The sequence below is a fragment of the Embiotoca jacksoni genome, unplaced genomic scaffold (assembly GCF_022577435.1).
Source record: "Embiotoca jacksoni isolate LCO1_2020_lvr unplaced genomic scaffold, fEmbJac1.0.p SCAF_11, whole genome shotgun sequence".
NCBI classification, from domain to species: Eukaryota; Metazoa; Chordata; class Actinopteri; family Embiotocidae; genus Embiotoca; species Embiotoca jacksoni.
Window position 1 is genome coordinate 16202566 of NW_027185241.1, and position 18218 is coordinate 16220783.

Consider the following 18218-nt stretch of genomic DNA (forward strand, 5'->3'; position numbering starts at 1 on the left):
CCCTTCTGGTCATAGCCGCCGCAATCAGAAGTGCAACATTTGAAGTAAAAGAAAAAGGATGCGATTTGGAACGAGTACTCTCCTCCTCTTCCTCCTTCATCTTCTTCTCCTCCCTTTTCTTCTTCTTCTTCTTCTTCTTCTTCTACTTCTTCTTCTTCTTCTTCTTCCTTTTGTGAACATTAGCGCCACCAACTGTCTCGGCGGCTCAGTCTGTTTGACGTATCTTCTGCTGCACAGAGGATTGTGGATAATCACAGCTAGAGTAGCATGCTGGCCTGCATACTGCAAAATATGACTTGATATAGTCGGACATCCTGGTACCTTTCACATACTGTGTATCGGGACATTGTAATTCTGTTTCTGGCATGCGGGGTAGAACGGTAGAATGGATATTGGAATGCACAGAGAGTCTAAAGGACACACGAGGGCCCCTACAGGCCTGTTTTTAGTCACAAACAACCAAACTAAACCAGTTTTGTTTGAAACAACAACAAATGAGCAGTTTTGGCATCGCACACACACACACACAAGCAGACATGCACACTGAACAACAGGAAGGGGCCTTTCTGAGCCATGTATTTGTGATGGATAGCGAGTAATAAAGCTTACTGAGGTAAGCTTTTTTGGACACGGAGAACATCGTTTGTCTATATATAAATAAAAGACAACAATTGTGATATCCCACATTTTGTCTGACAGGCAACATGTGATTTAAAGAAACGCTCTACAAATGCAGTAGTAAATTGTGTTGTATGCAGGTGCACAGCCAAAATCACTCCGAAATGGCTACAACCTACTGGAGTGTGATCGTTTCAATATGCTCATTTTTTTTAAAACGTTTTTTTAAAACCAGTGAAATCTTTAGCCATCTGCGTCAGCCGCCGCAGCAGCATACGTTTCTAATTCAGAATCAATCACGGTGAGTTTATCAGATGGCTGAGATATTTTACCATAAACTCTACGGTAATGAGCCATGCAAAGAGTTTTAATCTGTCTCCTTTCATATCTCATTTGCTGAGATGTGTGTTTTGCTCATTTTGCTGCATTTTTTTAAGGCTTTGGTGTTTGCTTTATGCGTTTACGCTTCACTAGTTTGTGAAACGGAGCTTTTGATTTCACAAACTCTTGAGTCATCCGTACACACAGAAGCTCTTTAGCTTCTGACTTTTATGTTTTTCTTTTGAAAAAAAAACACTTTGATTGTTGAGTTCTGCTGTGCTATTCTTCCACTGCAGCTAAAGGCGTACAATTTAAAGCCGTCAAGCTGAGCTGTGAAATCAAAATAAGTGAAAGCACCATTTTTGTGCAAAGCATTCAAGCATCTGCTTGGCGCTTGGTGACATCATCTGTCAATCAACCAGGGTGGGCAGTACATAACATTCATTTCTTTTCTTTTTTTATGGGCATCTCCCATAGTTTTTTTGTCAGAGGGTCCTGTATTTTCCTCACGCATTGCATTGTGGGAATTTTTTTCTGAAAACGTTTAAGCACTGGTCTCCATTTTTAAGTATTCTATATTATTGAATACATTTCTTATGTTTCCACTGTTACAGACTGTTTACTGTAAATTTAAACCCCTTTTACAATATATTTTTATGATGTGTTATTGTTAACGATGCAGTCTGTAACGACTGCACACCAAATTCAGAGAAGTCAGTGATAAGGGCACTGGAGAGCAGCTCCAACCATGTAAACACCCCCCCCCCCCCCCCTCATCCTCCCTGGAGACGGACCTCGAGTGAGCACACCCGCGGCCCTCGGGTCCCCGGGAGGAAATGGGAGGAGGAGGAGGAGGAGGAGAGGGAAGCGGCAGGCTCACAAAGAGAGACAGAGTGAGGTGAGATAGGGAGAGGCAGAGCACACCAAGCAAGATCAAAGACAAACGTTCTGCACTGCCGCGGCCAAAATAAGCACGTCAGTAAAAGTTGTTGTCTTTAGATTTCTAATTTGGGACACTGCTGTTTTATTGTCCTCCAGCCTTTCTAGTACATTTGGCTGTGCTTAAGTGATTAGAATCAGGGCCGGGCAGACACCTAAACCCTCCTGGGTCGGGTCATTCGGTTCGGTAATATGTCCGATTCATCTGAGCACAGAGAGCCGTGAACCATGTCCTCTGAAAGGTGAGGCACATCAGAGGCTCGCAGGTGGAGATTAGAGCCCAGCTCCACTTTGTCTCTCCGCGTGAGGCTCGGGGAGTATGTCATCGTTATTTCTCACGGCTCTCTACTCCAACTGAGCCAGGAGTCTAAAAACGGCAGCAGACATATCGATTGTAAATCTGTTCGGTGACATCAGAGCACATTTTGTTTACACTCTGTACTTTATTTCTTCTTTTCTCTTCATCCCGACAAAAGATGGATTGTCTCACCTTTCTCTTGGCATCCCTGCACTGCCTCCTTAAGAGATAAATCAAGTGTAAAATTTTAGTACCGTACTTTATTGCCTCTGTCCCACTTTTCTTCATCTTCCTCTTATTTTTCTTCTTCCTCTTTCTCTGCTCCTTCTTTTTTTTTTTTTTCATCCATTATATCTCAAATTATTCTTCCCTGCCATGACTTTACACTGAAATCAGGACTTTAATGGTGTCATTGCTCACTTCAGCAATGTTGGTAGATGATTGGCTGCTGCCAATAAAGCAACAGTGTCACCTCCAGCTGCTGCAGGCGTTTGTAAAACCTCCGTTCTCGGGATAAACTCTGAAACAAACTCAGTTGCCCCGTCTCTTCTTCTTTCTTTTCTTTTTTCTCTCCAGCTCCTCTGTCAGTCGTGGAGGCTGAGTGGTTCCACATGGGGAAGCCTGGGGCTTCACACATCAGCTTAGCTGTGGGGATGAAATATACTGTCTGTACATATCATCACATCATTAGGCCCAAAGGGATCCCTGCGATGGATTAGAAGCTGTCTACCTGCGAGGCTCGGATGAATTTATGAGCACTTCATCACGATGAAGCACGAGTGGAACACTTTGTCTCTTTCCATTTGTGTTTATCTGTGGGAATAAGGATTGCTTCCCTCTTCGTTTCACTCATTCTCCTTCACTTACTCTATCTCGACTCCTCTGTCTGTGTCATGTGTGTATGCGTGTGTCCTGACCTTTGACCCCCTCCCTATTTTTGACACGGCTTGTTATGAGCACAAGATAAGTGGCGTTGTCCGAGCCTCTCCGTCCAGCCGTGTGTGTGGGAGGCAACAAATTGTCCATTAAGTGTTTCTGCTGAGGCCGAGAGAAGATTTGATATAGTGGGGAAACAAAAGTAATATGTAGCAGGAAATTCAATTGTCTCTCTGCAGCAAGTTTGAGCGTTAGTTTGGCTTCCCCACCAAATCAATTTCACGTGAAATCACAAGTTCAGATGAGGTTTAGCTGCCTCGGAGCCAGTCCCCTTTTACCCTATCTGAGCTCCTGCACAGATTCGATGCCAGTGTTTGTCAGTGTTTACATAAAAGGACTTCTATGACTCAGATGAACTTCCTCGCTGAGAGTCCGAGCGCCACAATAGAAGGAAGCTACCTCGTCTTTCTCACAGAGCTGATGTGGTACTACAGGAGGTACAAGCAAGCATAGGAAACAACCCCCCTTTGCAACAGTGTAAAGGTCCGTGATCCCAACACAGCTGCAGTTAATACATGTTGTGAAAGTAAGAGGAGTTCAGGAAGGTGCCCTCCACTCCTCCAGTATCAAGAGGCTCCAAGTGAGAACAGAAGTCGCTGGCAGGAAGCTGCCGTTACAACCTTGAGTTCAGAGGTCGTGTTTTGGGTAGTCAGCTGAGGGAAGGTGAAGTCACTCTCTTTGCCAGTCAGGCCCCGATCTGACTGCGGGGGATTGTGTTACGACAGCAGGAACCTCCAGGAGGCTCTCAGGCCTCGAGGCTCTGCATTTCTCCAGACCACAGGGCATCCTCTGTTCTCTGAGGACGCCCGGCTGTTATCGAACCCCAGTGTGCAGCGCTCTCCTCTAACAATGCTAACTAAATCCCCAGTGCAGGTCAGGTTCACGCTGAACTCTCAGAGAAGCCAAATGAAATCATAACGCCCGTGCTCGGATTACTGGATAACAAGGAGGCCGAATCGCAGCACCATAACTTCTTTGTTCTGATATCAGAGTCAGAGAAAGCATATAGTTTGTATATGAAGTACTCATTGTTAACACAACAGTGAAATTGAAGTTTTTGCTACTTTCAGAGACTCTTTTACTTTTATATACTGTTATTTGTATACAAATCACATATAAGCACACATTTCTATACATTTGTATAGTTATATATGTATCGAAAAGTATGTTAAAAGCAGAGTGAAATTGTTAACATAGTTTTAATGGTCAGATGCAGGACTCTTTGTTGTCATATGTCAACTTATGAATGACATCATCCTGATCAGGACTAACTTAAAAAGCGTGAATAAGCTCTAATAATAAGCTTCCATTTATGTCTCTTGGATGATCGATTCTTTGTATAAGGCATTACAGACCAGACCTGTTGCTGTTTTCTGTTTGCTAATGGCACAGCACTCAGCAGCAGACAGACACAGAAAACAGAGCTAGAAGAAGAGTAAATGTTGCATATACATTTGCCAGGTGGCCAGAAACACAACTCCAAATGCTGCTCAATGTGTAAATGTACAGTTGTTTACTGCAAGCTCAACTTTAAGGGCGTTGTGTTCACAGTTTGTTTCGGCTGCTGTTTAAACGATTTCTAGAGATCATAGGCTCATAATCAATTTATTTAGTTTGGGTATTCTTGCAAACAGTTGCAGCAACTTTTCTGCCTCTTAAGTCCGACCATCACTCGTGCTGCTCGCCTTCTTATTCTCCTTTTTACTTGAATGAAAGGTAAATTGCAGGCCTCCTGTGCACTGTGCACAGTCTTCTTCTATTCTACTATTTACCTCTCGACCGATCAAGACAGAAGCTAGACGACGTGTTGCTGTGGTAACTTTCCATAGTTGTAAACTCCTCACTCGTAGTATTATAAACAACCTTCCAGTGATAAGTCTTGTCCGATTCATGTAGTTACTACTCAAACTCAAACTCAAACTTCCTGAATTACATTAATCGTCTCACCAGTACCTGGTGCAACATGCTCCTTGTGAGGGCTATTTTTGTTCCGACTGCTCCTGCTGGTCAGAACGTGTCACATGACGATCCGCTTGTTTCCCACCAACATCATGTAGTTTATAAAAGCTACAATCACCTGCATCGTACATGTTTGTGTCACACTTGCAGGATGTCTCCTGGAGGTAGCTGACTCCCCCTCCTCACAGGTTGAAGCCAATCATCTCCCATCACAGCGAGGTTAATTTAGCGAGGTCAACATTTATACAGCCAGCAGTCACACCCAGTGGAGACGGGGGGTTTTGCAATGACACACTTTCCCTGCCAAGGAACACTGGTCGGCCCCTCACAAAGGAGCCGAATTGTCCGTTGAAGTGTTCGGCTTGGCTGGCATCGCAGTAAAGCAGTCATATTTCTGTGTCACTCTCACACCTGCCTGAAATAGATCTCCCAGCCGCCCAGCCTCAAGTATGAGTCCTGACAGGTCCGGACCGCTGTTTACTGATCGCACTGGCAGTGCAGCTAATAAAGGATGTCACTCTGTTTGACAAAGACTAGCAGTGTACGTGTTTTCTTTTTCTTTTTTTTTCAGCAGGGGAATATTTGGAGCTCAGTTTTCCGCTGTTTTTGTTTATTCATGAGAGGGTATCCTCCCAGTTACAGCTTTCCATTATTAACCTGGGAAACTGAAAAAAAGAAAAACAACAAAACGAGTTTCCAGTGCTTGTTGAGAGGGATGCCGGGTCACTTTACTTCATTATTGTGCAACATTAAATACATTTTTCTTTTTTACAAGAGCAAATAGAGATCATGAAAGTGGAAAATAACCCTCTGGCATGTTTTTTCAAACATTATATGTATCTTTACAAGGCCTAGTTTACTGTAGAGATCTTGCACCGTACCTCTGCCCGGACACTTTTTTGCAAAGGGCTGAATTTTTGCAGCCAAATTCCACTCAGAACAAAATGTTCCCCAGCATGTCTGACTGACTTCCCCGCTTTGCTGCAAATTTGTGGTTATCGTGTCACTTCACGGAAGGTGAAACAGACTCAAAAATGCAGAGATGTCATGCAAAAGTTTGTCTTAAAAGGAGAAATAGAAAAGTTTGCGTCGATAGAGCTGTGACACCTGATTTTGGTTCATTATTCAGCATTTAGGAAAAAAGTATATCTGAAATATTGGACTGCATACAAAAATTCATCAAGTAAACAAAATGTTGTTTTTAGTAGTTTTTTAGCTGTTACATACCGTGTACAATTACGATATGATCATATGTGTGTTTATCTGTCACTCATTCAGATTCTTTAAAATTGTCTTCATTTCCCAGAAGTTGTTGTTACTAAATAGTGACATGAAGCAGTTATAAATAGCCTCCTGGTGTTGTCTTGTGGTGTAACAATTGCCCACATCCTGTTTCTAGAATTCTCACGTTGCTGACAGCGTACGTATATGAAAACACAATAAGGGCCATTGATTTACCTTTTCTTCTCTCTCTATCACTTGTTTCTTCAGAATGGAACATCACTGGGCATGCCAATGGAAAATATTAGTTGATAGAGCACCGCAAAATAACACCACAGTGGGTGGAGGAGACGTCATATTGTCTTTTATGGTGACTGAAAAGAAGAAAGGAAGCCAGAGCTTTCAATCTGAGAAAAACAAAGGGTACATTTGTGGCTTCTTGCAGCCAAGCTGTTGGGTTTTCCCATCTCTTCTTCAGAATTACCTGGAGCTGTTTGCTCACCTCGGCTGACAGAGGCGAGCAGCGACATTAAAGTTTCATCATTTTAATTATTACACATGCTCACACTTCCTTTATGCCCTGCGATGGCAGAACTAAAAATAACCTCAGCATGTAAATGCCTGTTTAGCCCGGAGCGGAACAGGGTTGAAAACAGCCAGCAGTGTTGGCACAGGTTGGATTTTTCCAATGGGAGTTCCTCCTGTTGAGGGAGGTGAGTCCCAACCAAACCGTGTGTGTGTGTGTGTGTGTGTGTGTGTGTGTGTGTGTGTGTGTGTGTGTGTGTGTGTGTGTGTGTGTGTGTGTGTGTGTGTGTGTGTGTGTGTGCGTGTGTGCGTGTGTGTGTGTATGTGAAAGGTGAGGTGAGTGTTTGACTGCCTACAGAAAGCAAGGCATGCTATTATAGGTGTGTGGCCTACTTCTTTTAAACCTGTTACACATTATTTACGGACATCATTTTGGTCTCCAGTCTTGGTAACATGTGTCCATATTTCTTTGGTGTTTCTGCACTACGTTTCCCATGAATCAGTTCATCTGTTCCACTGTGGAAAAGTGTAATTCTTTTTTTTTTTTTTCTTTTTTTTGTGTGTGCATCTTTCCATGTTTCGTCAGCACATGAGCCAATCAATATATCATTGTACCAGTTGAGTAAATGGAAGGATCCAAATTGTTTTCTCTTCTCTCAGTGTTGTTTTCATCTTGATGCCTCGCCGTTCACCAAACAGTATCTAGTGATAACAAACTGCAGGCCTGCTTTGAACCTCAGAGTGGGTGGACTTCCTGTCTCGGCTCCGCTGGTTGGTTTTCACCAGACTCTTTCTGTCTCTGTCTCCATCAGCTCTGCGTTATCACGCAGAGCTCTGCGACTATGAAGCTTCTTGTTTGTGTCGAGCCTCAGGTCTCGGGGTGCTCGCCATCTTCTCAGTCACTTCCCTCTGTTTTGCCAAAGAACACAGAGCAGATAAAGGCAGGGGACAGATCTCTGTCTGCACTGGTGTGGGAAAAGCGCGGGCACAGGAACCAGTGCAGGAAAGACAGGACAAGGACTTTGAAACAGAGATGTGTGTATGGAGCCGATATGAGTTAGTAATGACACTGTTATGTTTGGATTGCAGTGACACAGAGCCAGTAATTCTCAGCTTGACCACATCTATGCCAAGTATTCAGTGTGGTATTTCTGTGTAAATTCACGTGCAGTCATGAGAAAAATCAATTTGATGCGATATCACCAAATTAAATAATAAAGAAGAATATAATAGAATAAAAACTTGCAATAGAAACATTGTTTTACAGTAGAAGCATAAGGTACACCGGTTAACTGGATTCTTTGTATGGTCAGTGATCATGGCCTGATTAAACTGCGAGTTGGGTAAAAAGGATCTTCTGGGCCCCTGGAAACCCTAAAACGCCCCCCGCCCCCATTTAAAAAGTATCTCTATGCAACTTGTACAATGTGTTTATTTACAATTTAGTCCTAGCTGTGTAAATTAGACTTAACACAATATTTAGAAATATACAAATTCAAGCATAAAACTGAAATGATAAAGACCTTTAAAACTAGAAATAAACACAACAAGGATCTTCCAAGATCAGGCAGTAAAACAAGGCCCACTGGGGGTGTGTGTGTGTGTGTGTGTGTGTGTGGGGGGGGGGGGGGGGGGGGCTCTTATCAGATCATTTGTTGTGTTCTTTGTTGTGCATGTAAAAACAGAAATAAATTAAAGTGATTTCATGAGTGGGGGGTGAGAGACTGATTAAAAAATAAATAAATTAAATTGGGTGGCACCATGATGCAGTGGTTGTCACCTCACAGCAAAAAGGTTCTGGGTTCAAACCCGCTGGTCGGCTAGAACTTTTTGTGTGCAGTTTGCATTTTCTATCTGTGCTTTCGGAGGTTTCCTCTTGCTTAGTTAGTTTAACCTAACAGGCATGTGTCTGGTTGTGAGAGTAAGCAGTACTCTCACAACCAGACACATGCCTGTTAGGTTAAATGATGATTGTAAGTTGCACTTAGGTGTGAACATGAGCGGGAGTGTTCTGGCTCTCTGGCCTGTGATGGACTGGCTCCTTGTCCTTTCCCTAAAGTCAGACCCTCAACAAATGAGTCACATCCCAGAAATCATGAATCCTACACTTCCCATAATGCAGCTTGATAACATCCCTCTTTGTCCTCCACTCCTCCACTTCTTTCAAACTTCACATCATGGTTATATTTTCAAGCGTCAGAAAGATCCCATCACAGCCACATTATACAACTGTTGTAACAGACTGAGTGCTAATAACTAAGACAAGTAAAGTGATCCTTCAGTGATCTAAATTGTTCATCACTGTGGCTCCTTAATAATGATCTGCTCTTTCTCTTGTGTTTCCACAGTTAACGAGATCATCAGGAATGACCTCTCCAGCATTTCTGTTCACACTCATGCATAGACATCTAGAAGTCTTCTGCAGCACACACACACACACACACACACACACACACACACACACACACACACACACACACACACACCACACACTCCTGCATCAACAAAACGAGGACAAAAAAAAAACGCTTGAGGTCCAGATAATGAAGAATAAAGTTTTGACCAGGATCTCCCACCAGACCACCGCTGCCATCAGCTCCTCAAAGACTCGCTGCAGACTCACAACGACAATCACTGGCAAGCTCCATTTCAATAAACAGGTGAATGTTATATTAACAAAACAAAAAGGGAAGTGATATCAGGAGCAAAGTACACGACTACACTTGCCTTAATCCACAGCAGATGTTCTTTAGTGGACCAAGCAGCTCGATGAGACTGAATTACTCTCCCCTCTCTAACAAATGACAATCTTCATTTCGAGTGTGATCTGTATGTTAATGCACGGACAGGCTAATGGGACAATAAGTGTCAGGCTTCATCACTATGGTTCATTTGTTTGTGCAGTCAGTCCGCAGCAACCGAATCGGTGCCTTACAGCAGTGATATGGACAAACAGCAGCAGTCACACAAATGCAAACGGTTCACTGTAACCCAAAAGTGGAAGTTTTTATATGACCTTTTTGTATCATTTCAATGATTTGTTTACAGGGAAACAGAATAAATAAAAAAAAAAGGCTGGAAAATATGTATGGAGTATGTGAATAGATTAGACTTGTATTTTTCTTGCTTTCTTCTTCTTCTTATTATTATTATTATTATTATTATCTTTGTTCATTTATACTGAATGTTATGTATGATATTCTTTTGTATAAACATGTATTTGAAAATATGTATGCCTTATGCTTATATCATGCAGTTTAGCTTTCTGTTTGTCTTCTCCTGATATGATTTTCTTCCATTTCTGCTTCCCTGCTTTATGCTTTTTTCACCTTAGTGCCTATTTTTTATGACCCCGTTCCCGGTCTTCCAGTCCTCCACCCAGACCGTGACATAATGAAGCAAAGACAATCAGAGAAAATATATCATACATATCCTGTGACTACAGTTCCTGGTTTGCAGGGGTTTCTAAAGGCAGATATGAGAGATTTTGTTTCTCCCCAGCTATGAGATAGTTGAACAATGGTATGCTTACCTGCTGAATTTAAATGAGAATACTCTTGGACAATATGTATTTGTCTGTTACTTCTTGCACTGCAGGTTTGCATGTAAATCGGCACAGGGATAATCAATGTACGCCAGTTTTACTCGTCATCTGGGTAATTTCACCGAGGCAGGACTGTTACTTCCACCTGGCAATAATTGATCTGAGTAAACCAAAGGATTTTTATCTTTGGTGAAATTATTGCCCGAGTTTCCTTTTTCTCTCGGAGACTTTAGCTTCGAGTGCTTTCCCCCGTCCCGAAAAAAAAAACAAAAAAAACATTATGCACTTTACTGTAGGAACATAGCAGATTTTCTCGCCTCCAGACCAAATATTGTAGACTGATTTCCACTGTAGTGTTACAAACATCAGCTCTTCCTTCACTCAGCTGCAGTCTTTTCCATGTTATGTGTCTTTTGGAGCATGCACACAGTTAAAAATGTTGGGGATCATTTAGCTGATAGTAGCTTCCACAATAGCTTCCTCATCCATTTTTAGACATATATTATAATAGCATGACTAAAACTGTATGAATAAGGTTTCTATTTTGTGCCTTACTCTCTTTCCTGGCTACAACAATTGTCGCAACTCTGTAATGCTTTTTCTGTGTAGGCACAAGGTGAAACATATTTCTCTTTAATATGAAATATTTATGAAAAATTAAATGTGTTTTAAGTGCATTTAATGTGTTCTCAAAAATGAATTAATAAATGGCATAACATTGACCATAAATACAAGTCCTGGTGTTTACATTCGAGCAAACACACTTTGTCAGTGTTTTTGGATTTGTTTTTATAAGTAAAGATGTATTGTAATTTGACACTATATATTGTCAAGTAGCTACATGAACTTTTTGGTTTAATCTGAGATTGTCTCTGAATCTATGAAAGTCAAACATGTATGTGAAAGATCTGACTTCTTGTTTTAGTTCCAAGTAAAACATGTACAACACTTTCTTTATTGCAAAAAAGTAGTTCATTTAATTTCATATTACATATTTAAAGTAACATTAAACATGAAAAAAGGAGTGTCTTTACTTTTAGAAACTATTTATATGTATCTGAAATGATACATTATAAATCACAGATATTGAATCAGTTGGACAATGCACAGTGCTTTCTAACATTGATTTTTGAATGTGTTTTTAAAAAAAAAAAAATTGAATCATAAAAAGTTATTTTTGCCACCCACACTGTATAAAATGAAATAAGCTGCTGATATGCCATCTACGAGCTAAGGCCTGTGTGTTTTCCGGTGAGTATTGTTAGTGGTGATTAGTTATGAGTGTAACATCTCCTCGCCATGGGAGCTGTGCCACGCTCCTGTGTACCACCTGCCAGTCCTCCAGACTTTTTCCATTCAGCAAAGTTATGAAGCGCCCATCCCCATAGTGACAGAAGGCAGGCCGAGGCGGTGCTCCCCTGTTTGACTGTGGTAAGCCCAAAATAGCCTCACTATTTACAGATGCAGTCACGCCCCTTTTTCCTGGCACCCTGTCCTTCTTACCTTAGTCTTAGACAGCGCCATCCCCTTTGACACAGTGGGGAGAAGACGCAGGCTCACGGCTTCCGCTGCCAAAGCAGCAGTCAAGAAGAGAAGCTATCTAAAGCAGTGAAAATTGATCAACATTTGTTGAAAGATTTTTCTATGCTCAGATGTACAGAACCTGCAAAACCTTTTAAAAATATTTTGTGAAATGTATTGTGTAATTTTTACAATCTCTCAGTGTAAGAATGAAACACTGAACTCTGCATGCTTCAACAAAGACTGCTCCAAAGGTTTATGTTTTTGAACACATACCGATCAGTCACAACATTTAAACCACTCTCCATGAGAAGCATTAATACAAAAGCCCAATGATAAATATTTACTTCAAAAGTTTTTTTTTTTTTTATTTATTTATTTTAATGGTCATTTTGTAGATTTAAATTTGTAGCACAGATTTTTTTTTTTTTTTTTTTTTTTTTTTTAACCCAATTAATTTAAATGGAAGGGGCAAAATATTAGGAACACCTCTCGGTATTACCCCAAAACTGTCGAACCACCATCCTAAATAACACTTAAAAAGGAGTACATATGACACGTTGGGGTTTTAGAGGATTGTGTGCTGCACTATCTCTTTCACTGCAAGATAAAGAATATGTAATGTGTTAAGTAGTGAGCTTCACAAGAGCTGGTAGGTGTTTTGTTTATGTGTGTGTGTGTGTGTGTGTGTGTGTGTGTGTGTGTGTGTGTGTGTGTGTGTGTGTGTGTGTGTGTGTGTGTCTGTGTCTGTACTTGTTCAACTATCTTTGAGAGGACCCGTTTTCATTTTAGGTGTGTGTGTGTGTGTGTGTGTGTGTGTGTGTGTGTGTGTGTGTGTGTGTGTGTGTCTGTGTCTGTACTTGTTCAACTATCTTTGAGAGGACCCGTTTTCATTTTAGGGTGTGTGTGTGTGTGTGTGTGTGTGTGTGTGTGTGTGTGTCTGTGTCTGTACTTGTTCAACTATCTTTGAGAGGACCCGTTTTCATTTTAGGCAATCGGAATGAGGACATTTTGACAAAGTGAGGACATTTTGACTGGTCCTCATTTCCTCACACCCTTCAAAAGGCTGTTTAGGGGTTGAGACTTGGTTTTAGGGTGAAGTTTAAAATTAGGTTTAGGTTAAGGGTTGGGGTTAGGCATTCAATTGTGATGGTTAAGATTGGGGACTGGGGAATGCCTTAATCAATTAATGTCCTCACAAAGATAGCTGTACAAACATGTGTGTGTGTGTGTGTACAAGCGTGTGTCTGTCTGTTTGTGTTTTGTTGTCTTTACTAAATGAAACAGGCCAGATGTTCTCCCTTGAGTCCAGGCTTTACGCTAACATAAGCTCAGCTAAGCAAAGCTAACCTTCTTCTGACCATAGCTTCATATTTAACTGAGAAATATGAGTGGCATTGATCTTCTCACCTTAGTCTCGGAAAGAAAGTGGATTGAAAAACTTGAATGATGCAGTATTCACACTGCTTTTGGGTTTGAGTTTTGTCATATGGTTAAAATAACAATCACTTTATTAATAACAATAATACATTATATTTGTATAGTGTTTCTCGTGGTACTTAAAGACACTTTACAGAGTTGAAATGATCAAAGAAAATAGCACAATACAAATATAAATTATAATTAATTTAAAAGTCATTAATCGTATACATGATCACACATTGAAAGTAAGAAAGCACTTATATCTTTGCCAGGAAATCTCTTTCACTCTACTTCTTATTTGATATCGAGGAACATTTTCATAAAATGAGTTATACCAGCTTTTATTTTTTGTCATCAGAAGTTTGGAGGCAGCTAAATGGCTTCCTTATCTTTAGATATTTAATCTGATCTCATGACTTCTTGGTGATTTGCAAAATACGTGTTTCTGACCTGAACTCCAAACAAACGGCTGTTTCTCTGTATATTCAGTGCATTTGTGTATGCGATGACATTCAAAGATCAGTGTTTCCCATGATCCAGCAGTATTTTGCACACAGTTGTCTCATGGACGCAGGAGCTGCGTCTGAACTCGGCTGAAGACTCCTCCGATCGCCTGACCAAATATCAAATGGCATGATCGACTGCTGACTGACAGGCTGACTTGCCGACAGACAGTCCGAATGAGTCCTCGGCAGAAAACTCACACACTCGGTTCGTTGTCGACCGTTTCCCCAGAGTGAAGACGACAGCAGAGACGAGCCAAAAGCCAATCCCCGATCATAATGATCGCAGCGCGTGCCTTCATCTCCCCGAGGTCCACATGTACACACCACCTGGCAGAGGGCACGACTTAGAAGTTTCATTGTACAGATTTACAGTGTCTTTACGGCCTCACTTCCTCCCCTATTGTATTCCCACAGAGCCCTTGATTTGCCTTTTATAAAGCAAGTGCACATAGGCACAGTGCTGGAGCTCCTGCCCTCATCTCTCATCAGCCATCTGCAGGCAGTAAATCCTCAATATACCTCTGTTATGAAGGGCATGTTGAGAGAGCCATGGGGGTGGCTTTAAGAGATGCTTTAAGAGATAATTGTTTGACCATGCTGAGGGATGTTCGATAGCTTTGCCCCATAAGCCAGCCCTGCATTTAATGTCTTTGGGTTCCTTTGAATCAACTTTTGTGATTCTTTTATCCTTCCGAAACATATGTCAGGGGACAATAAACAGACCTTCTGATCAGTTATCTTTAGAAATATAAGGAGAGAAGATGAGGACCATGTGTGTGGATTTGAGCATGTGTGTTTACACATGTCTTTCTAATCTGTTTGGGGTGAGGCTGTCAGGCTCCACAGGTGTACAACCCAGCCTTTTTACAGGGCCGTTTCACGTGGTACAGGATCAGCAGATGACATGGTCACATCGTTGCAGACCTACAGACAAATCACCGTTTTAAAAGACACTTTAAGAGATGCTCCGAACAGGCAACCAGATGGGGCCTGGAAAATCTTGTGCCGCCTTTTATTCACCATCTGCAATCATTCAGCTTGATTCGCTCTTTCTTTTGTGATGCGTGAAATGTTGTGGAAGGATTTATAAAATTTAGCGGCAGGACAGATGTTTCAGCTTAAGAAATGTGAAAAGTGAGAATTATCTTAAAGTGTCTGTTTATATGATCGCAACACGTGAGTTCTCTATTTTCCTCATCAAAGTCACAGCATTGAAAAGCACTCTGAGAGCTCTATTTCTTCATGGAAAGAAGAAAAAAAAAAACCTCTGAGACATCCAAAGCAATCATTCCCCCATTGTTTGCTGTAAATATTTCGGTACATATGCAGAATGTTTATGTTGAAGTACACTGTAGCGAGCATTAGGGATGCTCTTAATGGGCTACAGTAAAAGCCCTTGCTAGTCCCGAGTTCAGGCAGGTGCAGACTCTTACAGTAGATAAAGGAGCCTGGCACTGGAGATGAGTTCACGACAATCACTGTGAGGCTTTTAGACGCCTTCTCCTCGCTCAATCTTCATTTCCCCTGACACTGATTTTGCAATAAGGATCCGGAGAAAAGGGGAATGTCCATCTATTCATTTTAATGATCCCTCATTATTGACTGCTGGCAGGGAGGGGGCGGGCAAAGGTAATGATTCTTTGTCTTTGCTAGCCAATCACTCCTCTTAAAGGAATAAGTCTCTAAATAAGACCACTAATGGATGCCCAGTCTGACCTAAAGCTGACCCCAGATGCAACCCCTGCGAACTGACTTCCCGAAATGAAGGACTGACAGGTTGCAGCTTTAGTTATATCCTTTTTTTCTGAATTGTTTATGATTTGTGCAAAGAGGCGAAAGAATCAAGATCGTAAATGTGTATCCACAAATTCTGTGCTGTATGTAGATACTGATTTAAAGAAACAAGCAAAGCATGACACTCCACAGTCCTAATCAGTGTGTTGCTGTGAAGTAAATGAGAAAATTGATAGCACACCATTAAACATGAAGCTAAAGCAAGCACCCTGTTGTGATAGTTTAACCTTAACACTGAAAACTTTAAAGCAGAATATTTAACCATTTAAAAGATTTAAAGAAAAATATGTGAAAATGACATGTGTTACAGGGGTTTGTGTGTGATTATTGATCAGCCATTTTGCTCTCTGGAATTACCTAACAAGCTTAATTTGATGAGAAAAGTTATTGCGCCAGGCTAAGAAATACACTTGGATATCTTTTTCTGTCTTGTTGTAAGATAAATATGAAATCACAGCTAGGAAATGTTTACTTAGGAAACAGCTAGCCTAACTCTGCATAGGTAGAGAAAAACACCTACACCTTGTTATGTAACAATTGTCATTCTATAGTATGTTGTCCAAAACATCATGAAAATGTCATTATGGTATGTTGTCATAAATGTCATAAATATGTTATACCATAATATATCCTCCAAAATGTCATGAAAATGTATGTCATCCAAAATGTCCTAAAAACTTAATAGTATGTGATGTCTGTATGTTAATATGGTATGTTGTCCAAAAAGTCATAAAAATGTTGTGCTATAGTATGTAATCCAAAATGTCATTAAAATGTAATATGGTATGTGGTCCAAAAAGTCATGAATGTCATAATATGGTATGTCGTCCAAAAAGTCATAAAAATGTCATAAAAATGTCATAATATAGCGTGTCGTCCAAAAAGTAATAACAACGTCTCACTAGAGTATGTCGTCCAAAAAGTCATAAAAATGTAATACTTTAGTATGTCGTCTAAAAAGTTATAAAAATGTCATATTGTAGTATGTCGTCCAAAGAGTCATAAAAATGTAATACTTTAGTGTATCGTAAAAAAAATCATAAAAATCTGTCGTCCAAAAAGTCATAAAAATTTCATGATATAGTTTGTCGTCCAAAAAAAAATCATAAAAATGTCATAATATAATGTGTCATCCAAAAAGCCATTAAAAATTTCATAATATAATTTGTCGTCCAAAAAGTCATAAAAATTTCATAATATAGTTTGTCGTCCAAAAAGTCATGAAAATTTCATAATATAATGTGTCGTCCAAAAAGTCATTAAAAATTTCAGAATATACTGTCGTCCAAACAGTTAAAAAATTTGTCATAATATAATGTGTCGTCCAAAAAGTCATTAAAATGTAATACTTCAGTATGTCGTCCAAAAAGTCATAAAAATGTCAAAACATAGTATGTCGTCCAAAAAGTCATAAAAATGTCAAAACATAGTATGTCGTTCAAAAAGTCATAAAATTGTTATAATATAGTGTGTCATCCAAAAAGTCACAAAAATGTCATAACAGTATGTTGTCCAAAAAGTCATAACATTTTTATAATATAGTGTTGTCCAAAAAGTCATAAAAATGTCATAACATAGTATGTCGTTCAAAAAGTCATAAAATTGTTATAATATAGTGTGTCATCCAAAAAGTCACAAAAATGTCATAACAGTATGTTGTCCAAAAAGTCATAAAAATGTCATAACATAGTGTGTTGTCCAAAAAGTCATAAAAATGTCATAACATAGTGTGTTGTCCAAAAAGTCATAAAAATGTCATAATATAGTATGTCGTTCAAAATGTCATAAAAATATTTTAGTATAGTATGTCATCAAAGATGTCAGTCATCGCACCCAACCAAGGACTAGTTTGACTCATAACCACTGGTGCTTTTCCTCTTGTGTGTTTTTGTACACATAAAATGTGATATAATATGTTAATTTGTGACCTTTAGAGGAGCTTGTAACCTTTCAAAGAGCAACTCTAACTTTTTCACTGTTAATGTGCTGCTGATCGACTTGACTGTTGGTTTCATATTTACCTCAAAGACGTAGGAGTGGTATCAATACTCTTATCTGACTCTTGGCAACGAAAAGAGAATTTCCCAAAAAGTCCAACTATTGATGTGAATCCTTTTCCCACCGAACTTATTTTAGAACCACATATTTTCTCTGCACCTTTGGCAAATTTATATTGATTTAGATGTCTTCCCCAAATAACTTTCAGATGACTTGTGAAGAAGTGAGAGCTCGAGAAAACACAGAGGTACCTCCTTCCTTGACTGTAACGCAGGCATTCTGGTTCATGCTGAATCCTACCGTGTGTGAAAAGCACAAGGATCACAGATGGCACATCATTGCACCTTTATTCTACTGGTTTATGTGAGTGTGTGCATCTCAGCCAGTCTTGGCTGTCATCCGTCTGTCAAGCTAACGAACCCTACTTTACTGCAGCCTCCAACAGCTCTTTAAGGCATACTTCACACCACCGAAGAAATACACCCAGGTATTAGTTGTTCTGCCCGGATCATCTGGTGGACGACGGCTGGGCGGGGATGTTATTAGGAGCATTCATCTACAAGGCTCCCCAAGCAATACTATACAGAAACTGACCACAAGACAACCCTATCATCCT

General features: G+C 40.3%; 1 protein-coding gene across 1 annotated transcript in view; it reads left to right on the top strand.

The window, feature by feature from the left end:
- The window catches only part of LOC138194540 (nuclear factor of activated T-cells, cytoplasmic 1-like), a 62173-nt gene extending 51047 nt beyond the window's left edge, over window positions 1-11126 (top strand). Inside the window, exon 10 of the mRNA XM_069143353.1 lies at window positions 9166-11126. Within this exon, the coding sequence (XP_068999454.1) occupies window positions 9166-9221 (56 nt within the window). The 3' untranslated portion in view covers window positions 9222-11126. The remainder of the gene's footprint in view (window positions 1-9165) is intronic.
- Window positions 11127-18218: the final 7092 nt, after the last annotated feature.